Source organism: Chiloscyllium plagiosum, chromosome 24, assembly GCF_004010195.1.
Source record: "Chiloscyllium plagiosum isolate BGI_BamShark_2017 chromosome 24, ASM401019v2, whole genome shotgun sequence".
NCBI classification, from domain to species: Eukaryota; Metazoa; Chordata; class Chondrichthyes; order Orectolobiformes; family Hemiscylliidae; genus Chiloscyllium; species Chiloscyllium plagiosum.
The window spans coordinates 42954320-42980515 of record NC_057733.1 but is presented as its reverse complement, the minus strand read 5'-3'; the positions used below and the strand labels follow the sequence as shown (position 1 = coordinate 42980515).

The 26196-nt window shown below is 40.3% G+C and overlaps 1 protein-coding gene across 1 annotated transcript in view; it reads right to left on the bottom strand.

The window, feature by feature from the left end:
* LOC122562216 (dynein axonemal heavy chain 17-like) overlaps positions 1-26196 on the bottom strand; it is a 464703-nt gene that overhangs the window by 318280 nt on the left and 120227 nt on the right. The window contains exons 21-24 of the mRNA XM_043714924.1: positions 22255-22424; positions 19369-19591; positions 10684-10800; positions 2292-2378 (exon numbers count right to left, since the gene is read on the bottom strand). Of these exons, the coding sequence (XP_043570859.1) occupies positions 2292-2378; positions 10684-10800; positions 19369-19591; positions 22255-22424 (597 nt within the window). The remainder of the gene's footprint in view (positions 1-2291; positions 2379-10683; positions 10801-19368; positions 19592-22254; positions 22425-26196) is intronic.

Sequence of the window (26196 nt, the reverse complement as noted above, 5' to 3'; positions counted from 1 at the left end):
AGGATACCTTTCAGGAGGAGGAGCTCCTAGAGAGGACCTACCTCTACATGTAAATTGGGTAATCTGTGGGAGATCTCCAAAGTTGCCTCCTTGACCACAAAGGGGGTAGTGAAGTGGGAGATGCCATGGGACAGGGTGACACTAGGCACACAGACACACATGATGGCCACTGAGCCATATGTTGGCCACTTGACACACAAGATGGTCACCAGACCACAATATGGTGTGAGACACCAGAGCAAACACAGATACTGCCTGGGGCCACCAGAATGCCAGCACAATGCACTCCAACAACCTAGTTAAAGTGAGTGGGGGAGAGAATCCACATATATAGTCATGATTCAGAGATGCCGGTGTTGGACTGGGGTGTACAAAGTTAAAAATCACACAACACCAGGTTATAGTCCAACAGGTTTAATTGGAAGCACACTAGCTTTCGCTCCTGAAGGAGCGTCGCTCTGAAAGCTAGTGTGCTTCCAATTAAACCTGTTGGACTATAACCTGGTGTTGTGTGATTTTTAACTTTGTACACATTTGTCGCGTATACTGCACACCAAGGTGTCTGGGTCCAGCCAACACCTTTGATACAGACTCAATACAAAGTGCTAATAGCCAGGGCTCCAGTAATCGTCCTTCGCAGGAAGAGTGATTAGCACCCATTACTAGGGCAATGGACATCTGCGCAGACATTGAAACCGACAATGTCTGTGCTGAAACTAACAACAAACCGCGCTGAAATTAACAAAGGCTGCACTGGAGCCGACAATGACTATATCGAAACTATCAATGGTTCTGCAATGTTTACAATAAACAAACTATGCTACAGAAACATCCCTGACCTATTATATCACAAAATGTAAAAAAGTATCTTGACATGTGCTCCGTGTTGAGAGAAGAATCGCAGCTGACCACTGTGCTGTTGGTATCTTTCTCTTCCCGGAGCTCCAGTATTTCCTTGTACAATAAACTCTGTCGTTGAACCCCGACTCTGACTCCAAGGCTAGTGAGTTTTCCCACAACAATAACAGTAGATGTCTCATCTATATCAGATATGACATAGAACTCACAGGTTAGCAGTCATCCAACAAATTTGAAACTTGACACAGAGATGAGTGTTGTGGCGTTAGCAGAGAAAGTCCTTTGATTGAGGAAAATGAAACTATAACCTTCTGATAGAGAACTGCACAGTTCAGACAGAACCCCATCAACATAGAAGGAAGGTTATGAGTAATCTTAAAATGTAGAGACCAATCTATTCAAGATATTCTAGATGGTTCTGTCAGAAACTAACATTCATATTATGTTGACAGAGCTGACATACAATATTTTAATAGTTTAATCTTAATCCAGAAACCTTATACCCTTTTTGTTAGAATGTTCCTTGAGACTAATTTTAGATATTTTCTAGCCAATTGTCTCAGAGATCTACTACACATCTTTGGCACAGGTGGAACTTGAACCCCTATCTCCTAGCTCAGAGGTAGGGACTTACCACTGTGTCACAAGAACTTTAATCGGACTACTTTCATGATTGGAGTCTTACACAGTTACTCCATGTACGGCATTAAACAGGTTTCATAAAATGGAAAGATATATACATTTTAGGTACAGACTTCCTCATTCCTCACTTTAAAAAAAAATGCTCCAGCTAGGAAGTAAACAACTCCAAGGGATAAGTTCTGATGAAAGACTGAATTCTGATTAAAGTTAAAGACTGAAGGACATTGGCTACTTTTAGCTATTTTTAGCTGTTCATTGTATTTTTCTTTCCAGTTTCAGGAGTTCCTGGTGTTACATGGAGTTGGCACAAGGTTAGTTGATCACTTCACCCATCATTATTTTATTTAACCAATGGATTTACAAATGGATGCTTTTCCTTCTAATAGCCCACCTATTTACCAAGTCTGGTGACCAGCAGAAATACACACAGACTTGTATCAGTAGCTAGATTCTTTTGTAGCCATCAAGTCCTGGAATGAAACTGGAACCCAAGGTTTTCCAGCTCAGAGGCAAGAGAGCTACCTATCGAGCCAGTCCAGTTCCCAAGATTCTAACTTGTAAAATCTTAATTCTTATCCATGAAGTGACAATGAGATAATTAATAGGAATTAAATTAAGGATTCATTTTAGTTAACAAAAAGAAGGTACTGATAGTGAGATGCAGATCTTATTTTTCTTCCAGTAATACTTAGTTATGACTATATCTACTATGCTTTCTTGATGCATGCAGGTAGTTATTGAATGGACCCATGTTTTGGTGCCAATTGATTAAAATATAAATTCATAATTACCTTATCTAAAGCCTTATATGGATTTGGATTGTCAAACTTAAAAGGAGCCTTCACTTTAAATTTTTGTCTAAAGCCATGTTGATTAATCTGCGGAAAAGATTAAATATAAAGTATCAATATACAAAGGAGTGTCTACTATAAAGTCTTACTTTAGAGATAAGATGAAAAATAAATACCAATGAGTAGATGTATTAATCAAGAGCATTCCTTTACTTTTATTCCTTAATTGGTTGTGGTATCACTGGTGAGTTCGGCATTTGTTGCTCATCCCCATGGAGTCATAGAATCATACTGCATGGAAAGAGACCCTTTGGTCCAACCAGCTTATGCTGACCATGTTCCTAAATTAAACTAGTCACATCTGCCTGCATCATTGAAATGATTGGAACGAGGAGTTAAGAACCAATCATATTTCTGTGGGTCAGAGTCACTTGAAGGTTAGTCTGGAAAACGACAACAGATTTCCTTCCCCAACAACTTTGTAGGACTACCGTTTCTGAGACTAGCTTTCGGTTCCAGATTTTATTTATTAACTTCAATTGTCATAATGTGATTTGAATATTTGTCACCAGAGCATAGCTTGGGCCTTTGGATTACCAGTTTAGTGCCATTAACACGATGCTCGTTATGATTTGGAGATGCCGGTGTTGGACTTGGGTGTCAAAAGTTAAAAATCACACAATACCATGTTATAGTCTAAAAGGTTTATTTGGAAGCCTTCATCAGGCTTCTCCACAACCACCTCCCAGGTCGTGTGTGTGCAGGTGTAGGACACAGTGGAGAAGAACAGATATATAAATCTTTATTAATATTTTACCACCAGGAAGAAAGGAAACACCCGAGTGGCCAGTGACAAGCAGGGCTCTTTTCCCCTGTTAATTTTTTTTTTGGAGAGTCCGTAACACTGGTCTGGCTTCCTCAGAGCCAGCTCTCAGAGTGAAAACAGCACCCCTGACACTCCTGTTTATTTATTTATGTTTTCTTTTTCTTTTTTTATTGCCCCCACACTACTGCCTAACTGCGGTAGTGCATATTTTTTTCCCCAGCACCCATGTGTGTGTGCAGGTGTGAGACATAGTGAAAGACACAAGGTGGAGACATCTTTATTCAGTTTCCACCACCAGGAAGAAGAGAAACACCCAAATGGCCAGTGACAAGCAGTGCCCTTCTCCCCTGTTAATTATTTTCTTTTTTCTTTTTCCCCTGTTAATTTATTTTTATCCAGCTCCCTCAAAGCCAGCTGTCAGAGTGAACAGAATGTCTGAAACTCCTTTTTTTTAGTTTTAGTTTTTTTTTCTTCTTTGTTTTTCCCTTTACCCACACACTACCACCTAACTGCGGTAATGCTTATTTTCCCCCCGCACCCACAGTGTGTGTGCAGGTGTGAGACACAGTAAAAGACACAAGGTGCACGAATCGTTATTCAATTTCCACCACCAGGAAGAAAAGAAACACCCAAATGGCCAGTGACAAGCAGTGCCCTTTTCCCCTGTTCATTTTTTTCTCCACACTAATTTTTTTTTTAAAAGGGAAAACACCCAAGTGGCCAGTGACAAGCAGTGCCCTTCACATCAAAGGGCAATGCTGAAGACTCCTGTTTATTTTTTTTCCCCCCACACTACCGCCTAACTGCAGTAGTGCTTATTTTTTGTCCCCAGCACCCATGGTGTGTGTGCGCAAGTGTGAGACTCAGTGAGAGACACAAGGTGCACGAATCTTTATTCAATTTCCACCTCCAGGAAGAAAAGAAACACCCAAGTGGCCAGTGACAAGCAGTGCCCTTTTCCCCTGTTAATTTTTTTCTCCACACTAATTTTTTTTATTTATTTTTTAAACAGTGAAGGGGAGGGTAGGAATCTCCTGTATATTTCCTCCACACTAATATTGGTCAGTCTGTGCCTCCTGATTGGCCAAGGTTAACAACTCCAATCAAGGACTCCAATCATCAACAAAGTCCACCAGGTTATAATCATCCCCCACTCCCAAGTCCAGCGACGTAGGCCTGGTCTTTCTCTTGTGGCTTTACCTGAAATGTTTTCCCCCCGGTTTGGTTCCTCTGATTCAAGCTCTGACATGGCACAATATGTACTGGACCAGAGCGTCTCAAGAGAGTTTCCTCCTTTACTTCCAATGGCAATGGTATTGCGGCTGCATCCATCTCGGTCTCAAAATTTCCTTAACACTAGACAGGCGTGAGAACCCACAGTTTCTGACAGACTTTCTGGCTGTTCTGAGGGGCCAGGTATGTTTTGCTGTGGCCCTGTTTATTCAGGGTCACCTCACATATCCAAAATTTGTCACGGGACCCAAGTTTGCCTCATACCCATACAGGCCGCCTACTTGCGGAGCGATTCAGAGAGCACCTCTGGGCCACCCGGACGAACCAACCCAACCACCCTGTAACACAGCATTTCAACTCCCCCTCCCACTCCACCGAGGATATGCAGGTCATTGGACTCATCCACCGCCAAACCACAACAACGCGACGGTCGGAGGAGGAGCGTCTTATCTTCCGACTGGGAACCCTCCAACCACAGGGGATGAACTTGGACTTCACCAGTTTCTTCATCCCCCCTCCCCCCATCTTGTCTCAGCTGAATCCCTCCAGCCCGGCACCGCCTTCCTGACCCGCAGTCTTCTTCTTGACCTCTCCGCCTCCATCCTACTCCGACCTATCACCCTCACCTTGACCTCTTTCCACCTATCACATTTCCAACGCCCCTCCTCCAAGTCCCTCCTCCCTACCTTTTATTTTCTCCTGCTGAACACTCTCTGCTCATTCCTGAAGAAGGGCCTGTGCCCGAAACGTCGAATCTCCTGTTCCCTGGATGCTGCCTGACCTGCTGTGCTGTTCCAGCAATAAAGTTTCAACTTTGATCTCCAGCATCTGCAGACCTCACTTTCTCCTCATACCCATACAGGACCATTTCCATTGTTCTGGCACCAAACTTCGTTCCTCAAATTAAATTGCCTCTCTCTCTTAGGATCATAGTGGGTCAATACTATAGCTGACGATACCTTTTTTTAAACTTCACTAAAGGCTACTTCTTGGCTGCAAAACCATTTCCAAAGTTGACCCTTGTTCAATAGCAGGTATAAGGGAGCCAAGATGGAGGTGAGGCTATATATGACTTTTCTGTAATACTTCACTAACCCAAGGAAAGATGTAAGCTCTGGTACAGATGTAGGAACCAGGACTCCTTTGATTGCCCTCATTTTATCGTCCAGTGGGTTGTAATGCAGTTTTCTCGACCCATAACCTATGTAGGTCACTTGGGGCGACTGGAACACAAATCTTTCCCATCTCAGGTGTACGTTTGCCTGGGAGAAACAGTTAAGCATTATGTCCAAATTCTCCAGTTGCTCTTTATTGGTCTTCCTGGTTTTAGAAATCCATCCAGATTAATGGCAACCTGGGGTAGCCCTTGTAAAATGATCTCCATGGTCCGCTGGAAAAGGACACAAGGCTGTTGATACCCAAATAGCAGTCTTTATATTGGTGTAAACCCTTGTGGTGTTAATTGTGGTATATATCTGGGATTCCTCATCGAGTCACAACTGTAGGGAGGCATGTCCAGCTTCACAAAGCATAGCCCCCCCACCAACTTTGCAGACAAGGACTCTATGTGAGGGACTGGGGATTTATCCAGCTACAAGAAGCAGTTTTCCATTTGCTTAAAATCCCATCAAAGGTGAACTGAATAGTCAGGCTTCACAATCAGTATGACCAGTGTTGCCCATTCCTTAAATTAAACTACTTCGATGATTCCTTTGCTCTCCAGCCTACTAATCTCAGCCTCTACTTTTGCCCACAGAATTGTTTCTTGGTCAATATGTAAAGTGAGATTGGCCCCTGTGATATTTCCAAGTCCTTCTTCCAAAAACTTCTGGGTATTTCACTAGGATGTCACTGAGGCAGCCGTTTTCCAATTGAAAAATGTTAAGCCAATCTAGGTGAATCTTTCTCTTTTAATTCTGCCCCAATAGGCTTGGACTGGTCTTACTACCATCAGTAGTAACTGCACTAACTGCTTCTTGTAGGAGACCAGAACTGAAGTCGTATCCTTAATTTGCAACAGTTCCCTGGTGTATGTTCTCAGTCTGGCTGGTGCCTTGTGCAAATTTAAGGGTTGGAGACCCAAGTGAATCTTGTTAAACAGGTTCTGCAACTACAGATCCAGCTGCACTGGTATTGAACTCAGTGGGAAGTGGGTGACTAATTAACATTTCATGATATTAATTTCAATCAGTTCTGATTTGGAAGTTGCTGTTCCAACCCACATGAAGGGGTCTTTCCAGAGAGTGCACTCTCCTGTGTACCAGCATACAAACTTTCTTATTCAAGTCAAGTTTTGTGGAACTCCTTTGCTGTCTCGAGTCCACATACCTACAGCAACTACAATGGCTTGCCAGCTCAGATTCTGAAGAACCTTTTAGCCACTTGGTCAAGGTTCGCCTTTATTCTGGTGTTCTCCTATGGGCTGGCCTAGGCACTCTCTTATCAGGATATGCCCCTGTGAGGCTTTGTGATTGCCTACACACAAGTGGTTTTCCCCATGTTTAATCAGACAGGTGAGAGTCTCAACTACCATTGGGATGCCCTGTAGTTCCCAGGCTACACTTGCTGATTTTCTAATAACAAAGCCAGTTGAGGTGCCTGTTTTAAGTCCAATTGAGCTTTAGCTAGTAGACTCTTTAATTATTGTCCCCCCCTGCACCACTGAGATAACTGCAGAGAGGCCAATATCCCATCACCAAGTCACCTTTTAATTTACTTGCGCAATGTACGCTGGCTGTGTACAGTCAGACCAGAGTCAGTCCTTGAACTGGGAAGATTCTAAATCCCCTATTAATATTGGTCAGCGAGTGCCTCCTGATTGGGGTTGTTAACCTGGATCAATCAAGGACCTCTTAGTCAAGAAAATCCACCTGATTCCAATCACTACAGGATCTTTGGTGAATTTTTGCAGTGTATCTTGTAGATAATACACACTGCTGCTACTGATCTTTGGTAGTGGAGAGAGTAGATGCTTGTGGATGTACTGTCAATCAAACAGACTACTTTGTCATGGATGATATCCAGCTTCTTTAGTCGTATTGGAGCTGCACCCATCCAAGCAAGTGAGGAGTATTCCATCACACTCCTGTCATCTAACGTTTGGAAGGTGGACAGATTTTGGAAATCAACAGGTGAGTTAGTCACCACAGTATTCTAAGCCTCTAACCGACTCTTATAAACACTGTGTTTCTATGGCAAGTCAAGCTGAGTTTGTAGTCAATACTAACTACAAGGATGTTGATAGTGGGGGAATTCAGTAATGGTAAAATCAGTGAAGATCAAGGGGTGGTGATTAGATTGTTTCTTATTGGTGATGGTCATTGCCTGGAATGTTACTTGTCACTTGTCAGCAAAGCCTGGATAGCCTTCAGACATTGTTGTATTTAAATACTGACTACTTCAGTATGTGAGGAGTCATGAATGGTTTTGAACATTGAACAATCATTGGCAAGCATCCCCACTTCCGATCTTATGATGGAGGGCAGGTCATTGATGAAGTAGCTGAAGATGGATGAGCCGAGGACATTCCTGAGGAACTCTTGCAGAGGTGTCCTAGAGCTGAGATGACTGACCTCCAACAAGGAGAAAGTGAGGTCTGCAGATGCTGGAGATCAAAGTTGAAACTTTATTGCTGGAACAATGTGAGGAGTCATGAATGGTTTTGAACATTGAACAATCATTGGCAAGCATCCCCACTTCTGATCTTATGATGGAGGGCAGGTCATTGATGAAGTAGCTGAAGATGGATGAGCCGAGGACATTCCTGAGGAACTCTTGCAGAGGTGTCCTAGAGCTGAGATGACTGACCTCCAACAAGCACAACTGTTTCCCATTGTGCCAGGTTTGACTCCAACCAACAGAGAATTTGTCCTTGATACACATTGATGCCAATTTTGCTAGGGTACTTTGATGCCACACACAGTTGAATGATGTCAAATCTATCTCTCTCACCTCATCTCACCTCTGGAATTCATCTCTTTTGTCCATATTTGAACCAAGGCTTTAATGAGATCAAGAGCTGAGTGCCCCTAGTGGAACACAAATTGGACATCACTGCGCAGGTGTTGCTTGATAGCACTGTTGATGACACCTTCCGTCATTTTACACATGATCAAGAGTAAACTGATGGGGTGGTAATTGACTTGGTTGAATTTATTCTGCTTTTAGTGTACAGGACATACCTATGCAAATTTCTACTTTGTCTAGTAGATGCCAGTGCTATAACTATACTGGAAAAGTTTCTCTAGGGGAGTGGCGAGTTTTTGGCACAAGTCATCAGCACTATTGCCAGTATGTCATCAGGCCCCATAGCCTTTGCACTATCCAGTACCTCTAACCATTTCTTGATATCATGTAGAGTGAATCAAATTGCCAAAGACTGGTGTTTGTTATGCTGGAGACCACTGAAAGAGGTTGATATAAATCACCTACTTGACACTTCCAGCTGAAGGTTGCTGTGGATGCTTCAGCCTTATCTTTTGCATGCATGTGTTGAACTCTTCTATCATTGAGGATGGGCATATTTGTGGGGCCTCATCCACTTCTGGCGAATTGTATAATTGTCGACCACCGTTCACAATTAGAGGTGACAGAATTGCTTTGATCTGATCCATTAGTTGTCAGACCACTTAGCTCTCAGCATAACCTTTTGCTCGTGCTGTTTGGCATGCAAGTAGTCCTTTTTGGTAGCTTCAACAGGTTGACACCTCATTTTTAGGTCTACCTGGTGCTGCTCCTGGCATATTGTTCTGCACTCTTCATTGATCCAGGGTTGATCCCCTAGCTTGATAGTAATGGATGACTGGGGATACGCTGTGCCATGAGACTACAGATTGTGTTGAAGTAAAATTATGTTGCTGTTCATGGCCCCTAGCGCCTCATGGTTGCACAGATCTGTTTGAAGTCTGTCCCATTTAGCATAATGATAGTGCAACACAACATTGAGAATACTCTCCATGTATGGAGGCCAATTGGTCCATTGATTTTACACTGACCTTCTGAAGAGCTTCCCACTCAGAACCTCCCGACCCCTCCACTTCTCCACCCTATCCCTTAACCCTGCTTTATCATGACTAATTAACCTAGCCTGTAAATTCCTGGACACTACAGGACAATTGAGCAAGACTAATTCTCCTAGCCTGTATATCTTCAGACTGTTGGATGAAACCCACATAGATGCAAGAAGAATGTGAAAACTTCACACAGTCAACCAAGGCTAGAATCGAACCCTGGTCCCTGGCACTGAGGCATCAGTGGTAACCATGTTGCCACTATGCCACTCCCATGAAGGTGGGATTTCACCTCCACAAGGACTGTGCAGTGGTCATTAATACAAAACTTTCATGGATAGATATATCTGCAGCCAGCACACTGATGTGGATAAAATAAAGTATGTTTTTCCCTTGTTAGCTCACTCACCACTTGCCACAGACACAGTCTATTAGCCATGTCCTTTCGGACCCGACAAGAATGCAAAAGCAGGCAAAAAGCAATTGGTTGAGGGTGGCAAAGGGCAATTAGTTCACAACGTCTTTGACTTACAGAAGGAAATCTGTTACTTGTATATTAAGCATGGTCAATCATCGGTAATTGGTGGGCATTAATTAGACATTCAGTCTTTGAATTATGCATAACTGCCTGCCTGCCTGCCTCTCTTCTGTAGCTACAGCCATTCTGTGGTGTCTCAAAAGAGGAAGCATATAATGTCCACTAATATACTTCAGCACTTCCACATTATCACTCAGAAACATCATTTTAATTTGATCTGTTCAGTTTTCCTGAAAATTTTGGATATTTGTATTGATAATTTGGGTTAGTGATGGTTCTTTCAAATGGAACATTCAGTTTGTCATAAATGAAAATCTCAAACTTTAATAGAAATATAGTTGGTCCCAGACCAAAACTGTATTTGTTGAGTTCCAAGATTTATTCTGTAAGTGCTTACAAAAATGTTCAAAGAATGGCTTTGGCTCTACCCTCCACCAACTGACTTTCTGGAGTAGAACACTTCAGTTGATAGACTGCCTAAATTTGAGTTTCAGACAAACTGCTAGTATGCTTTGTGATCAAGCCCCTTAAGACCACAGAACTCAGATGATCTGGCATCAAGGCAAACCAGAAAGGATAAACCCTCACTATTTTGCCATAACTCCATTAAAATTGCTGGTCCATAATCAGTAAATATAAGCATAGTATTTTAAAATATTCATGTCACTACCATTTTACCAGACCTAACACATTTAAATTAATTGGGTAAACTGTTAGTTTAAAATAAAAGGATTGTCATTTTAATGTCAATAACCATTAGTTAGGAATTTTCTAGGAAAGGCTCACCTCAAATCGTAGACACTTTCTTCGAATGACATTTACTTCATTGGCTTGTAAAGGTGCCACAGCATGCTTGCAAATAACAGAAATTTTCTTTGTGTTGTTCCATTGTTCTGGAAGATCCTAAATATATGATATTAAATAAAATAGCATAATTGTTTCATAATTTTCTTTGAAACTGACTTAGGAGTATACAGCCCAACAGGTTTACTCATTTTAAATTAATGATTAACTAGGTTAGAGCAGCCACTGATAGGGCACCAGTATTTGTGCTGCATGTGAACCAACTCCCATACTAATTATTTAATCTACCACACACTTTCACATTTATTCTCAAGACACAAAGCTCCGCTCAACTATTGTCTGCTCCACTCTCTCTAAACCCTCATACTATTTTTCTGATATTAAATTTTGGATGAGCAGAAATTTCCTCTGAATAAATAGATAATACTGAAAATGTTCCTTTAATTCAAGACCATAAAGTATGCTCTACAGTGACCAGTTATATTCCTCACCCTGGAAATTGAATGAAATTGTATTAAATAGGGTGCATCATCAGTGCTGCATTTGATTGCAAGATAGCTTCAAATCATATATCATTGTGGTGACAAAGATTACCTATATCCATCTCTGCTATAACATTGCTCTCAGATTTGGAGATGCCAGTGTTGGACTGGAATATTCCAAGTTAAAAATCACACAACACCAGGTTTTAGTCCAACAGGTTTATTTGGAAGCACTAGCTTTGGGAGTGCTGCTCCTTCATCAGGTGGTTGTGGAGTATAATATCATAAGACACAATTTATCATAAAAGTTTACAGTGTGATGTAACTGAAATTCTGTTGAAAAAGTCCTGGATTTTGTTAAGTCTCTCATCTTTTAGAATTAACATGTTGGTTTCAGTTCTTTTATATGTAAATCGCAGAACTTTTGTAGAAGTTACATTCTCAAGTGAACTTTAACAACAGGTGTCATGTGGGCCCAGATAATGCATTGAAGGTTTGAAATGCCCTATGAGACTGTCTGTGTCACAATGTTCAGACTGATTCTAATCTAACAAAATGGATTTACAGAATCTTACATGGATTCATGCAGTTTTTAAGCAAAGTAAAATTAATTCTGCAAGTACAAAATCATCCCACAAACTTGTGTGTGCATGAGGGTGTGTGTGGGGGGGGGGGGGGGGGAGGTGCAGTTATGACTGTGAGAGAGTGTGTGTGAGTGTAAAGGGGTAAATGTCTAAGAGGGTGCGTGTGAGTATGGGAATGTGCAAGCATATGAGAGAGAGCTTGTATATCAGAGAGAGTCTGAGAGAGTATATGGGTCTGTAGGATTGTGTATGAGAATGTCTGTCTGTCAGTGTGTCTGTGTATTGCAGTGGGGTCACCTGTAGTGTGACATGAACAAACAATCCAGGTCTTTTTCAAAATATAATTTCAGTTACATTATACTGTAAACTTTTGCTATAAATTGTCTTATGATCTTATACTCCACAACCGCCTGATGAAGGAGTAGTGCTCCAAAAGCTAGTGCTTCCAAATAAATCTGTTGGACTAGAACCTGGTGTTGTGAGATTTTTAACATTGCTCTCAGACAATGCCTCAGCTTACCTACTGCTGCAACTTTCATCCATGTCTCTGTACTAGAGTTTTTGTGGCTGCTCTCCTACCCCACCTCAATTAACTTAAATTTATCCAAAACTCTGTCTGTATACTAACTAACAGAGTTCCACTTACTTTTTACCTAGTATTTGCTGGCTTACACTGGCTCCTAGTCAAATAATGTTTCAATTTTAAATTTTAATCTTTTCCTTCAAATCCTCTTGAAAGATGTCCCCTTCCTCATCTTTCCTTCATGTCCTTTCTCCAGCCATACAAATCTCTAAGATGCTTGCAGTCCGGTAAATCTGCACTCTTATACATCCCCTATAATTACTGTTCAATGGAGTAATTGTATAATGGGGTCAGTCAAGTGGACTGCATAAAATGTGAGTTCCTGATTAAGGCTGTTAATGTGGATATAAACAGGAGTATTGGGGAAGTGATGGCCTAGTGGTATTGTTGCTAGACAGTTAATCAAATATCCTGGGGGCCTGTGTTCATAAGCTTGCTGTGGCTGATGGTAGAATTTGAATTCAGGTTTTAAACAAGCGTCAGGATTTGAGGCTTGTCCTCATATCCCTGAAAGCTGGTGAACAGTGGGGTTTGGGATCTGGCTTTGCCACTCCTCTCCCTTGTTAATTGGCTGTCAACTGTACTGTTTAATAAAATTAAAAAATATATAAACAGGAGTGTCAGAGGTTCTGTCCACTCAGAGGTAGCTCTGAGGAAGCTGAAACAGTGACAAGCGCTATGCTTGTATAAATGAAGGGTGACTTAGTGGCAGGATACTGGCTTCTGTGGAGTTATTTCATCCATGTTATTAGCTGTATGCTGACAGATGTGTCCTCTGAAATTCCTTCCTAAGCCTCACTTCTCTCAACTTCTACCTCTTCCTATGACAGGCTCCTTCAAACCTACATTTTTGATCAAAATTAACATTGATATATCAGACATCACACAACAGCAGGTTATAGTCTAACAGATTTATTTTAAATCAAGCTTGGAGTGATGTTCCTTCATCAGATGAAGGAGACTGAAGTGAAGGTGACTTCACCTGATAAAGTAACAGTGTTCCAAAAGCTTGTGATTCCTACTAAGCCTGTTGGACTATAACCTGATGTCATGTGACTTCTAAGTTTGTCCACCCTAGTCCAAGGGTCTAGATTAGAGTGGTGCTGGAAAAGCATAGTAGTTCAGGCAGCATCCGAGGAGCAGTAAAATCAACGTTTCGGGCAAAAGCCCTTCATCAGGAATACAGGCACCTCCACATTATCATATATCCTAATAAATCTTTTGTAGGTTGATGTCATAGGTTGTTTCATAACATTCCTGTTTATTGCAATGTTTCAATCCTTTAAGATAAATGCAAGCTGCTTAGGCAGCTAAAAGTATAATGTCAATGGTAGAATCATTAGAGACCAGATTTGGAAGATTGTTTTGATATTGTATCTATTGTACTCAACATACCGTCTGGTAGTGACGTTCACATTCTAACCACACTCTAGATAAATGTATGGAGTATCTGAAGACACTCAAGACAAGTCAATGTAACATAATTCAAGTAGTTGTTTATTGATCCATACAAATGTGTGAAATTTGGACTAAACCAAGGGCATTGTCCCAAGGCATCTCAACACTTTAAACAAACTCTCATTTATATTATTCTCGTCACATTATATCATTAAATATATGCCCTTGTTTAAATTTTCAGTTCCACATATACAACCTCAGAACCAACTCCTTTTTCTCCATCTTTCTCTAGTTGCTGGGAACTAGAGACTTTCCATTTCCTTCTCCTATTGCTTCTGTCGTCATGAATAGCAAAATAACAATGTTGTTTTCCATGCAATCTTGAACTTTTAATTATGAACAAAACTATTCTCCACTCCACTACTCCTCAGATTCATCCTATTTGGGCTCAGTTTCATCTGGCAACCCAATATCCCAATTAGTCTTTTGATTCTAATTGTTTTCTGAAAATTCAGCTGGGCTAAATGACATGTCATCACGTGTATGTAGCATGTTTCCACATTGATTCCTGAAGAAGGGCATGTGCCCGAAACGTCGAATCTTCTGTTCCCTAGATGCTGCCTGACCTGCTGTGCTGTTCCAGCAATAAAGTTTCAGCTGTTTCCACATTAACCCTTCCAGTAAAGATGTTTATCCTAAATTCATTATTGAATGCATCTTTGGATATCTAATTGGTCTTGGTTAATGAATTCCCACAAGTGGAAAAGTATTCTATGTTCACCCTGTCAAAATTATCAAAGTTTTAAAGGCTCTTATCAAGCCAACTCTCACTTTTTTTTTCTATAAAGACAAGTGCTAGATTATAGTTTTCTGACAGTTGTACATTTTTTTGTTATCATTCTTATGAATATGGTCTGGCACTATCCAGTAAACAGGTAATTATAGGCCATTTAGCTTTGCATCTGTTACTGAGAAAGTGTTAGTGTCCATTATAAAGGATACAATTAGAAACACAAGATATTATCAAGCAGAATTAGAATGGCTTCATGAAGGGAAAATTACGCCTGATAAGTTTACTAGAATTCTTTGAGGAGGTAGCAAGCAGAAGAGTTAAAGGCATGTAAGTGGATGTAACTATTTGTATTTTCTGAAGAAGTTTGATAAGATTAGGTTGCTTAATAAGATCTGAGTCCATGGTGCTGAAGGGACTTTAATAACATGGATAGTGGATTAGCTGACTAATAGAGATAAAGGGGACATTCTCAGAAGAGTGACCTGCAGCTATTGGTGTACCTCGCCACAATTATTTACAATATAAATAAATAACTGAATGTCCTGTATTGATGACTATGAGTGAACATATTCTAGCCATGTTTACCGGTGACACAAATAGAAGAAAGTGATGAGGATGACAGTTTTAGAGGGATATAGGCAAGCTAAGTGAGTGGGCAAAATCTTGGCAGAGGAAATGTGAAGTTATGCACTTCGACAGGAAGGAGCTAAATATTAATTAGAGAAAGACCACAGAATGTTTTGGAAGAGTCTTGGGTGTCATCACCCACGAATCACTAAACTAGCACTAAAGTTCAGCATTTATTAAGAACAACAAAAGGAATGTTGGCTTTTATTTTAAAGGAAATTAACACAAAATAGAGAGATTTTGCTAAAATTATACAAGGTCCTAGTTAGACTACAACTGGCATACTGTGACCAGTTTTGAATGCCTATCTAAGAAAATATACCTTGGCATTTGAAGTAGTCCAGGGAAGGTTCATTAGGTTGATACCCTAGAGATGGAGGGACTATCTTGTAGGTGAAGTTAGAAAGATTGATGCTTAATTCGAAGATGGAAAAAGAGAACTGACCTTATTGAAATAGATAACCTTCTTCACAGGCTTGACAGGATAGAGGGGGAAAAAAGTTGTTTCACCTTGTAGGAGAGTCAAGGATCAGAGGCAAATCTCAGAATAAGGGGTCACACATTTTAAGGCAGATGAGGAGGAAGTTCTCTCTCACAGTGTAGTGAATCTGTGGAATTCTGTACTATAATGGTCTGTTGAGGTGGATTCATTAAGTATATTAAATATTGAGAAAGACATTTTTATTCAATAAGGGAATCAGATTATGGGAAAACAGCAGGAAGCTGGAGTTGAGGATTATCAGATCAGCCATGATCATAATGAATGATGAAGCAGACTCAAAATGAGCAGATGTAGGACATTCATCCCATAATATTATGGCTTTATAGTAATCAATATCAGCAGTATCCTAGGCCAGTAACACCACTGTCTGGCCAGGGCAGTTTGCATGACTTGAAGATGAACTGCAACCAAAAATGTCTGGGAAGAGTGTCCTTGCAGTCAGCCTTATGGTGAAGCAATCTGGAAAGGACATCCTCACAGCTTGACATGGTAGAAGGAGTTTAATTTAGATAAATGTGAGGTGATGCATTTTCGGAAAGCAAATCTTAGCAGGACTTATTCACTCAATGGTAAAGGTGTTTGGGAGTGTTGCTGTACAAAGAGACTTTGGAGTTGAGGTCCATAGCTCCTTCACAGCTCCTTGAAAGTGTCACAGATAGGAAAGCGAAGAAGGCATTTGATGTGCTTTCTTTTATTGGTCAAAGAATTGAGTACAGGAGTACAGCGGCTGTACAGAACATTGGTTAGGCCAATTTTAGAATATTGCGTGCAATTCTGATCTCCTTCCGATAGGATGTTGTGAAACTTGAAAGGGTTCAGAAAAGATTCACAAGGATGTTGCCAGGGTTGGAGGATTTGAGCTATAGGGAGAAGTTGAACAGGCTGGGGCTGTTTTCCATAGAGTGTTGGAGGCTGAGGGGTGACCTTTTAGAGGTTTATAAAATCATGAGGGACATGGATAGGGAAATAGACAGTCTTTTCCCTATGGTGGAGGAGTCCAGAACTATAAGGCATAGGCTTAGGGTGAGAGGGGAAAGATATAAAGGGGACAAGGGGCAACATTTTCACACAGAGGATGGTGCGTGTGTGGAATGGAGTGCCAGAGAAAGTGGTGGAGGCTGGTACAATTATAACATTTAAAAGGCATCTGGATGGTTATATGAATAGGAAGGGTTTGGAGGGATATGGGCTGAGTGCTGGCAGGTGGGACTAGATTGGGTTGGGACATCTAGTCGGCATGGATGAGTTGGATCGAAGGCTCTGTTTCCATGCTGTACATCTCTATGACTCTATGACACGGTGAAGCAGTCTGCGAAGAGTGTCCTCAGAGTCAGCGTCAAGATGAAGCAAACTGGAAAGGGTGTCCAAGCAGTCCACATTACAGTGAAACACAGTCTGGGAAGAGTACCTTCACTGTCAATGGCATGGTGAAGCAGTCTGGGAACAGTCTCCTTGCAGTCGGTATCATGGTGAAGCAGTCTAGAAAGGGTGTCCTCACAATCAACATCATGAAGCAGCAGTCTGGAAATTATATCCTTGCAGTCAATGTCAAGGAAAGATGCCTGGGAAGGATGTCTTCACAGTTGATGTCACTGTGAAAAACCGAGTCTGGGAAATATGTTCTCGCAGTCAACATCAACATGAAGCAGTCTGGGAAGGGTGTCATCACAAACAGCATCCTGGTGAAGAAGTCTGGAAAGAATGTCCTTGCAGTTGATGTCATGGTGAGGTACTCTAGGAAGAGTGTTTTTGCAGTCAGAATCACAGTGAAGTAGTTTGGGAAAGGTTTCCTTGCAGTCGGTATGATCGTGAATCAGTCTTGGAAGGGTTTCCTGCTTGTTGGGGAGAAACAAAGAATGACATCACAGGAAATGGAATGGTCTTCCCCTACTGCACCAGTAGAAGTTCCAAGGGAGAGGTCTGACTATTTAATAATAAGGTCAATTAAAATTTACAAGTTTATAGTTTGTGAGGTCTTTGTGGTTTATTGTTTCTAAGATCTGTATTCTGTAGTATATAAAGGTATAGGAAAGAAGGGTGCTAGAGAAATTGATACTATTTGATATTAAGCATCTGGCAAAAGATTGATTTTGAAAAGGTAAGTCATGGCAGGAGAGCTCAAAGTGATAGTATGCTCCTCCTGCTCTATGTGGGAAGCCAGGCACATTTCCAGTCCCCAGGAACATCTGTGCAGGAAGTCTCTCCAGTTCCTAGAAGCCCACATTTCAGAGCTGGGCAGCAGCTGGGGTCACTGTGGAGTATCTGCAAAGCTGAGATAATCGTTCATAGCCCATATAGCAAGGTGGTCACATTGTAGGCTAAAACTTCACAGGCAGAAAGGGAATGGACAAATACAAAGTATAGTAAGAGGAATAGGCAGGCAATTAAGGAAACACTTGTGGCCATTCCCCTGAAAAACAAATATTACTTTGGATACTATTGAGGGGAATGGCCTCTCACAACAGCCAAATTTGTGGCACTACACTTTGCTCTGCTGTACGAGGGAAGAACAAAGTTGTAGAAATGCAATAATCATAGGGATTCAGTTATCAGGGGACTGCATAGGCATTTCTGTAGCTGCAAACCAGACTCCAGCTTGGTGCATTGTCTCCCTGTGCTAGGGTAAAGGATGTTTAGTGTTGCTACAGGACGTCCTGGAGAAGGAAGGTGAGCAGCCAGTGATTGTGGTGCACAGTGGTACCATTGACAAAGGTTAAAAGGGATAGGATCCCACAACCAGAATTTAGGGAGTTAGAAAGCAAGCTGGAAAGTACAACATCAAAAGGTTGTATAACAACATCTCAGGATTACCACCAGTGCGACATGCTAGACAGACTTGAAATGGCAGGTAGACCGGATGTGCATGTGGCAAAAGAAATGGTGTGAGGGGTAGGGTTTTAGATTCCTGGGGTACTGAGACCAGTTCTAGGAGAAGTGGGACCAGTACAAACTGAATGAGTTACAGCTGTGCAGGATTAAGATACATGCCTTGGGGTAGTATTTGCTGGAACGGTTAGGGAGGGTTTCAACTAAATTGGAGGAGGAGTCAGAGGAAGGGGATTCAAGTATAAAGAACAAAAAACAAAAAGGGAATAAGAGAAATGATTTGTAGAGGAGGAGTCAGAGGAAGGGAAATCAAGTATAAAGAACAAAAAACAAAAAGGGAATAAGAGAAATGATTTGTAGACTCAAACAAGGCCACAGTAAAAAAGGAATAGGTTCTTCAAGTTGAAACTATCAAAGACTATCACAAATTATTAGATTACCTACACTATAGAAACAGGCCATTTGGCCCAACAAGTCCACACCGACCTTCCGAAGAGCAACCCACCCAAAGCCATTCCCCTACTCTATATTTACCCCTGACTAATGCACCGTACTCACAATTTAGCATGACCAATTCACCTGACCTGCACATCTTTGGATTGTGGGAGGAAACCAGAACACCCAGAGGAAACCCATGCAGATACGGGGAGAACATGCAAACTCCACATAGACAGTTGCCTGAGGTGGGAATTGAACCTGGATCCATTGTGCTGTGAGGCAGCAGTACTAACCACAGAGCCACCGTGCTGCCCTAATTTTTATTTAACATAAGTGATAATTAAACTGCCATACATAGCATGGAATTCATTTTTGAAGCAATGACCGAAAGTCTACAGATATATTGATAGAATTAAGAAAAGGTTATTTCTTACATGTAATTGTGTGTGAACTTCTTCTGGCATCTCTACATCATAGGTCTTGAGTAGTTCAATGGTTTGCTTCAAAGGTTCAAACATATTGTCTGTGGTCACTTGTCGTTCTTTTATTTTTTTCAGATATCCCATTACTTGTATAAGGGCTTTCAAATCCCCTTCTTTCACTGTTTTAGATAATTCAGCATTTGTCTCCTTTATGAAAGCCTCTAAAGTACTCAGACTAAAAAAAAAAATAGTGTTATGAAGCTGCTATCATTTATTTTAAAGTTTTAAACTTTGTACTTGTGGCTTATGGGTTTTGGGGGTCAGAAGTGTTTTAGCAATTAACTTGTCACTAGTTATACGGACATAGTGATCTTCATTGAAATACAATATGAAGAGGTAATTGTGAGAGTTAATGAACAAACCAAGTGAAGTGTAATACATTAGGCAGTTGGATGAAGTTGCTCCTGAGAATGGAAGGAGATAACTTAGAATTGTTAAAAATGTGCTACTTCAGTGCAAAGAGTTCTAGACCCAAAAAAAGTGTTTGTTTAAATCCCTGGAGGGGTGATTTGAAGCTAAGAAACTTTAAGCTCAGTTATATGATAAATTAAGGAAGACACCATCAGATTCCCACAAGCAGGAGGAGTTGAAGTCACAGCTAAGTCAAACCCTATGTGGGATAGAGAACAACATTCTCTCTGGTGTTTTGAGTACTATAATTGGATGCTTTTGTATTTAATAGGATTATAATTTTACCTTGTATTTGAAATCTTTAAGCATGTTTTACATGTAAATAGTTTGGTTTTGTCTATTTTATGTTCATATATTCTGCACAATAAACTTGTTTTATTGTTTAAAGCAAATCTGCAATATTATGTGCTTATGTTTTGGTGAGAGACCACCTCGCCAAAGCCAATAAACAAAATAGGATTTATCAAACTTCAGTTGAAAAGCACAGCAGGTTGGGCAGCATACAAGGAGCAGAGAATTGACATTTCAGGCATAAACTCTTCATCAGGATTGTATGGGGCGAGATGGGGGCTGAGAGATAAATAGGAGGATGTGGGACTTGGGAGAAGGTAACTGGGAAGGCAATCGTTTGTCACCTGGTCTGACCTACATGTGATTCCAGATGCACAGCAGTGTAGTTAACTCTTAATTGTCCTCTGGCAATAAATGCTGATCTAGCAAAATTAATTTGTGACTCCCTCATCCCATACATGAATAAAAAAATTAACAGAAGTTAGTTTACAGGGGAAATTATTGCAAAGATTTCTGCTTCACTGACAATGGGAAAGTATGAAAACAAAAGGACATTGTTATGTTTTGAAGTTAATGGCTGGAGCTTTCAACCATGAGTGAACTTGGAACTTGCTGAAAGTTTTAATAAGCTATAAAGTGGTTCTTTAACTAACCATGGGTATTAACATCTCACATCAGAGTGTGCATGGAAATGACATACTGAACCTGCTAACAAGAGTATTTCTAATGAAATGGCAGAGTTAAGAAAAATCAATACCTAGGCTGCACCAGAGGAATAGAAAGAAGACTGACAAAAAAACTTTTAAAAAACCAAGAAATGTAGTCCATACTGACCCATAATATGACTCTGCCATTAAAGACAAGATTATGGCTGATCAAATCTTGGCTTCAGTTCCACATTGAGAGTTCCCTATTCACCTTGATGCTACTATTGTTCAAGAATCTACCCATCTCAACCTTGAATATAGTTAAATGACCAGCCTCCACAACTCTGTTGGTTAAAGAATTTCAAAGTTTCCATAAGAAATTCCTCTTCATCTCTATCCAAAATTGATGTTCCTTATTTTGAAACTATGTCTTAGAGTTCTAGATATCCTCCATAAAAGGGAAAAACCTTCAACATTTACTGTCAAAACCAATTAGCATCTTTTCTAATCTAATGAGCTTGGCCCTGATCTGCGCAACCATATCATTGCATCAAATGTTATGCACCTTGTTTGATGAGGCTACCAAGGAATGTGATGTAAGAACAACGTTTAGTAAAAAAAATTAAGAAACATGCCTGGGTTATGAATATAAACTGCACAATCAAATGCAAACATTTTTGGAATTATTAGTGTGACTGCAGTCTTTCAGCAATTAGGTATCATGGATATCAATGTAATCTGTTGTTAGCATTCTATTGCAAATGACAAATTTGAGAACTTAATATTGGAATGGTAATTAAATTAAAAACAATGAACTGCAGATGCTGGAAATCTGAAACAAAAACAGAAAGTGCTGGAGAAACTCAGCAGGTCTGGCAGCATCTGCAGCAAGAGAAACAGAGTTAATGTTTTGAGTCTAGACCTTTGTTCAAACTGAAAGTAGCTGGAAAAGAGTAGTATATATGCTGATGATGTTTTCTAAAGGTATAACAGAAAAAAAAGATATCTTATAGAAAAATTAGAAATTTTGCTGTATGTAGTGAGAGAACTATTCATCACACAAATTTAATTTGAGATGTGATTACATAATCAAAATGTACTTTTCTTTTTCCATTGGTTGTACAGAATTGAAGAGTAAGAGAATATCCTCCACACAATTTATATGGAAACATTAAGATTTTCAGATTTTTTTCCCCAAACATGAAACTAAGATGGCCTGAGACATAAAGTCAGCCTAAGTCAGTGGAATTCATGGTTGTATTCAATCAGTATTATTGTGATAAGACAGGTCAAAAGTTACTAAATCAGTGTTACAACATCTTCTTCCTTTTACAGAGTCATGATAAATTTAAAGTCCACATTTCTTCTTTAAATGGAGGCATTCTACACGAAGCATAGAAATGAAACAGTCACTAGTGAATGTGCCACAAAAATTATACATTTCTCAGATTACACCCTATTATATTACATCTATGGTATTTGGTATTACCTGTCAGTTACATGGTTAATAAGGTATTGCTTGAACAAAAGGCTCCAGCGTTTGATCAGGTTCAGAAGTGCCTGCCTGAAAGGTCTGCAATCAATTTTAAACCAAGAATCTAGTATCTTTACGGTCTCAAATTTTAATACCTCTTCATATAATTGTTCGTAGCTGTCAATCTAAAGAAAACATAGTGAATACATCTACACAAACACTTTTCATCAAACACACATGCTAAAAAGTTACAAGTCCATTAATTAACAGAAAATTATACATTTAAAAGTATAACAAAGAGAAATTTGTGTAATACTGTATCTGACAGTTCTATGCTGACATTATCAATTTGTCAGCAATTGGCTACACAAAACCAGCTACCCACGTAAACTATAGATTCCTTAATTAAGTAAACACTAGAAGTGGTGCTGTGCAAACAGATTTCTCCACTATAACTTTGGATTAAAAACTGATGCCAGGAAATTACAACTGTTCCTGATCCAGTTTTGAGAAGAAAGTGGAAGTAGAAGTAGAGCAGAGGTAGAAATAGAAGGAAGTAGAGTGGAAACTCTTCTATACTTGTGATTTCTGTCAGAAATATAGCAATTTAACAACAGAAGAGGAGGGACAGTTTGGAGTTTCCCAACCTTTAGAACAATGGAATTGAGTAGTACACTTTGTTAATTCACTTTTGATATTTTTCTCCAAATTCAAGTAATGTGTAAAATTATACATTCATGAGTCCATGTCCAAATGCAGCAAGCCCAGCACAATATCTAGTTTAGGCTGAAAAGTGGCATGTTACATTCACTCCATGCAAATGCCAGGCAATAAACATCAATGAGAAGCTAACTGTCTTTCCTTGACATTTAATGGGTATTGCCATCACTGAATCCTTCATGATCAACATATTGTGAGTTACTATTGACAAGAAACTGAATTGGACTAGCCAGATACATGCAGTGGCTACAAGAGGTCAGAGGCTGGGAATCCTGCAGCAAGTAACTAACCTCCTGACTCCCTAAAGACAATCCAAATCAACAAGGCACAACTTAGGAGTTAATGAAATGCTGCCCACTTGCCTGGATAAGTTCAACTTCAACAACACTCAAGAAACTTGACACCATCCAGGAATAAGCAGACTCCCTCCCTGCTTGACACTACATCCAGAAATATCTACTCAGTCTACTACAGCTGCTCAGTAGCAACAGTGTGTACCATCTCAAAAAATGTACTGCCAAAATTCACTAAAAATCCTTAAACAACAGTTTCCAAATCCACAACCATTGAGGACAAGGGTAAGAGATACCACCACCTGCAAGTTCTCCTCTAAACCATTCAGCATCCTGACATGGAAAAGTATCCCTGTTCCTTCATTGTTGCTGGGTTAGAATCTTGGAATTCCTACCTTGATGTATGTGAGCCTAATTACAGGTGGAGGCAAATAGGGATGAATCATTGACCATCAAGTACATGTCACCAGGAAAGATGATGGATGTATTTCACGTAGCACAAGACAGGCAGTTGCCCAAGATAGATATTTCGAAAGGAACTGTTCAGACATGTTATGACACACATCTGGAGCAGGTGGGACATGAACTCAAGTCTCCTAACCCAGGACGTGGAGACAGTACAAGACCCCTAAAGCCACATTATGCCGACATTTCTTCACTGAATGCTGAACCCAGGGCCTTCAGATTATGAGACTGAGTTGCCCAAGATAAGCTTGGAATGGCCAAACAAATGGAACCCCTGATAATTAACAATTGAACTATGTACAAATGGAGGGCTTGATTGGATTCTTACTTGAGCACATGTAAAGAGACATCATTGACAAATCCACATTGTATGCTATGAAAGGGATTGCTTTACTGCTCATCTTCTGTGATAATGATTTGATGATATATTATTGGCTTAAGTTGTTTTATTTGTAAAAGGGAGTCAAGAGACACTTACTGACAAGATGAATGGAGTCATAATTATATATTTCTATTGTTTTGTTTTGTAAATGAACTCCAAGTCATGACTAGATTTATTTTATTCCTGCACTAAATGGAGATCAGAACATAATATTCTCAAAGACTTTATAAGGTTTGGTAAGGTCTGTACTGGAAGGCAGTTACTGATACAATCTACAATTAATGGCTCAGTCCACACAGTTATGGGTCTAGGCTTACATATGACATTATTATATCCCAGAAAACTTCCTTCAGGTAAATAATTCTTAATTTTAAAGATGCATTTTGGTACATTTATCACAGATAATTGGTAATTAGAATTTTGATATTTTGAGTTACATATTGGGTGGCATCTTATTGTGGTCTGAACAAAATGGCTATTGTGAGGCATGTTGTAGAATTGAGAGAGATCTCTAGTAGGACTCATTCTCAATGTGGGAGTAACTCATTTCATCTTCTATGCATTTGCCAATTGGTGAGGCGGGGTTTTCTCTAGACAGTGGCAGATTAACAATTAAGTGGGGATTATTGCTTTTTGAATGCTTTATTAAAATCACAACTTTCCTTGTTAATATTCAGCTCCCTATCTTGCCAAATATGCTGAACAAGATAAATGTCAAGAATTCTCAATATGGAAGTCAGAGCAGGTAATGTGGTGAGCAACTGGTTACTGGCTGCGACCAGCCTCCATAGTGCACAGTTCCAAACTGAGTTCCAATGCATAATTCATGACAATCAGCCACATGCATCTTTCATCCATGGACAATGGCCAACTCCTCGCAACCATTATGGTACCTGTGCCATACACTTTGAAAGTTTCTTCAGAAACACAGGCTTGCATTGCAATGCGAATCAGCAACTAGCATCGGTAGGATACTATAGGGAAACTTTGCATGCAGGGCATGAAACTCAGCTTATGATTGAACAAAAATGCATCTCAGGTCTACTTCTTTGCTTTCCTAATGCTTTCTCATCTAGCAACACTTGAATGCTTACAGCATTGTGGTTTTGCCTTGCCATTCCACATAATGCAGTCACACAACTAACAGACCTCATTCAAGAGATGTCCATCTTGCTGTACAGCAGGGTGCCAAATCAATCTCACACCAGTGACATGAACCAGCAGCTAACAGAAATACACTACTTGTGCAGCATGCAAACAGCCATGTCTCAAAGTCCACAGAGGTATCTGTGGGTGTTTGGGATGTGCTTCCAGATAGACTGGTCAACAACAACCATTGCTGACTATGCATTCTCATCAGCACTTTTGGATAAAAAGAACAGGCATGTTTTACCATAAGGAGCAATAATGTCAGTAGAAGCCATGGCCCTATAAACCCTTGTTATTCTTACACCCACTGGCGAAAACAAGTTCTCATCACAGACAGAGCCTGTCTGTGTATGTGGACACGAAGTTAGGCATCATGCTGGCATTTACATTCAGGGCTGCATTGAGACTCAAACAGATACAGTGCAAACACAATCAATTTCACACCAATGTGAGATGTGATATTCAGAACAATGTCACCTGTGCCACCAAAGGTACCTTCCATATGTTTTAATCTTTCATTCCCTTCCATTATGTCTTAGTTTATTTAAGCTTGGGTAAGCCTGCTCAGCAGTAAAGCCTGTTGAACCTAAAGGTTTGGTCAGACAACCTGGCTATGTTTGTGTATGGCTGGGCCAGACAGGCTGATGGTCTTCTTGCCAGAGGCAAATGGAGACTCCTTGATGGAGATTAAGGATTAAGTCAGAGCCAACAAAGTAAAAGTGGAGAGTCATTAACCTGGAGTGTCCTAAGAGAAAACATCTGAGGGTTCTGCAAGTCCTTCTTCCTTCTCCTGCTTGCCTGTTTTTGTGTAAGGAAGTGGTACCTGGAGTGTGCACGAGGTTCCCTGCTCCCTTATTTTCATGCCATCAGTGGCTGAGGTGATAAGAGTGCTGCTGTGTGTATGCTTCCACATATCTGCCTGCCACTCCTGTTCCTCACTGTATATGT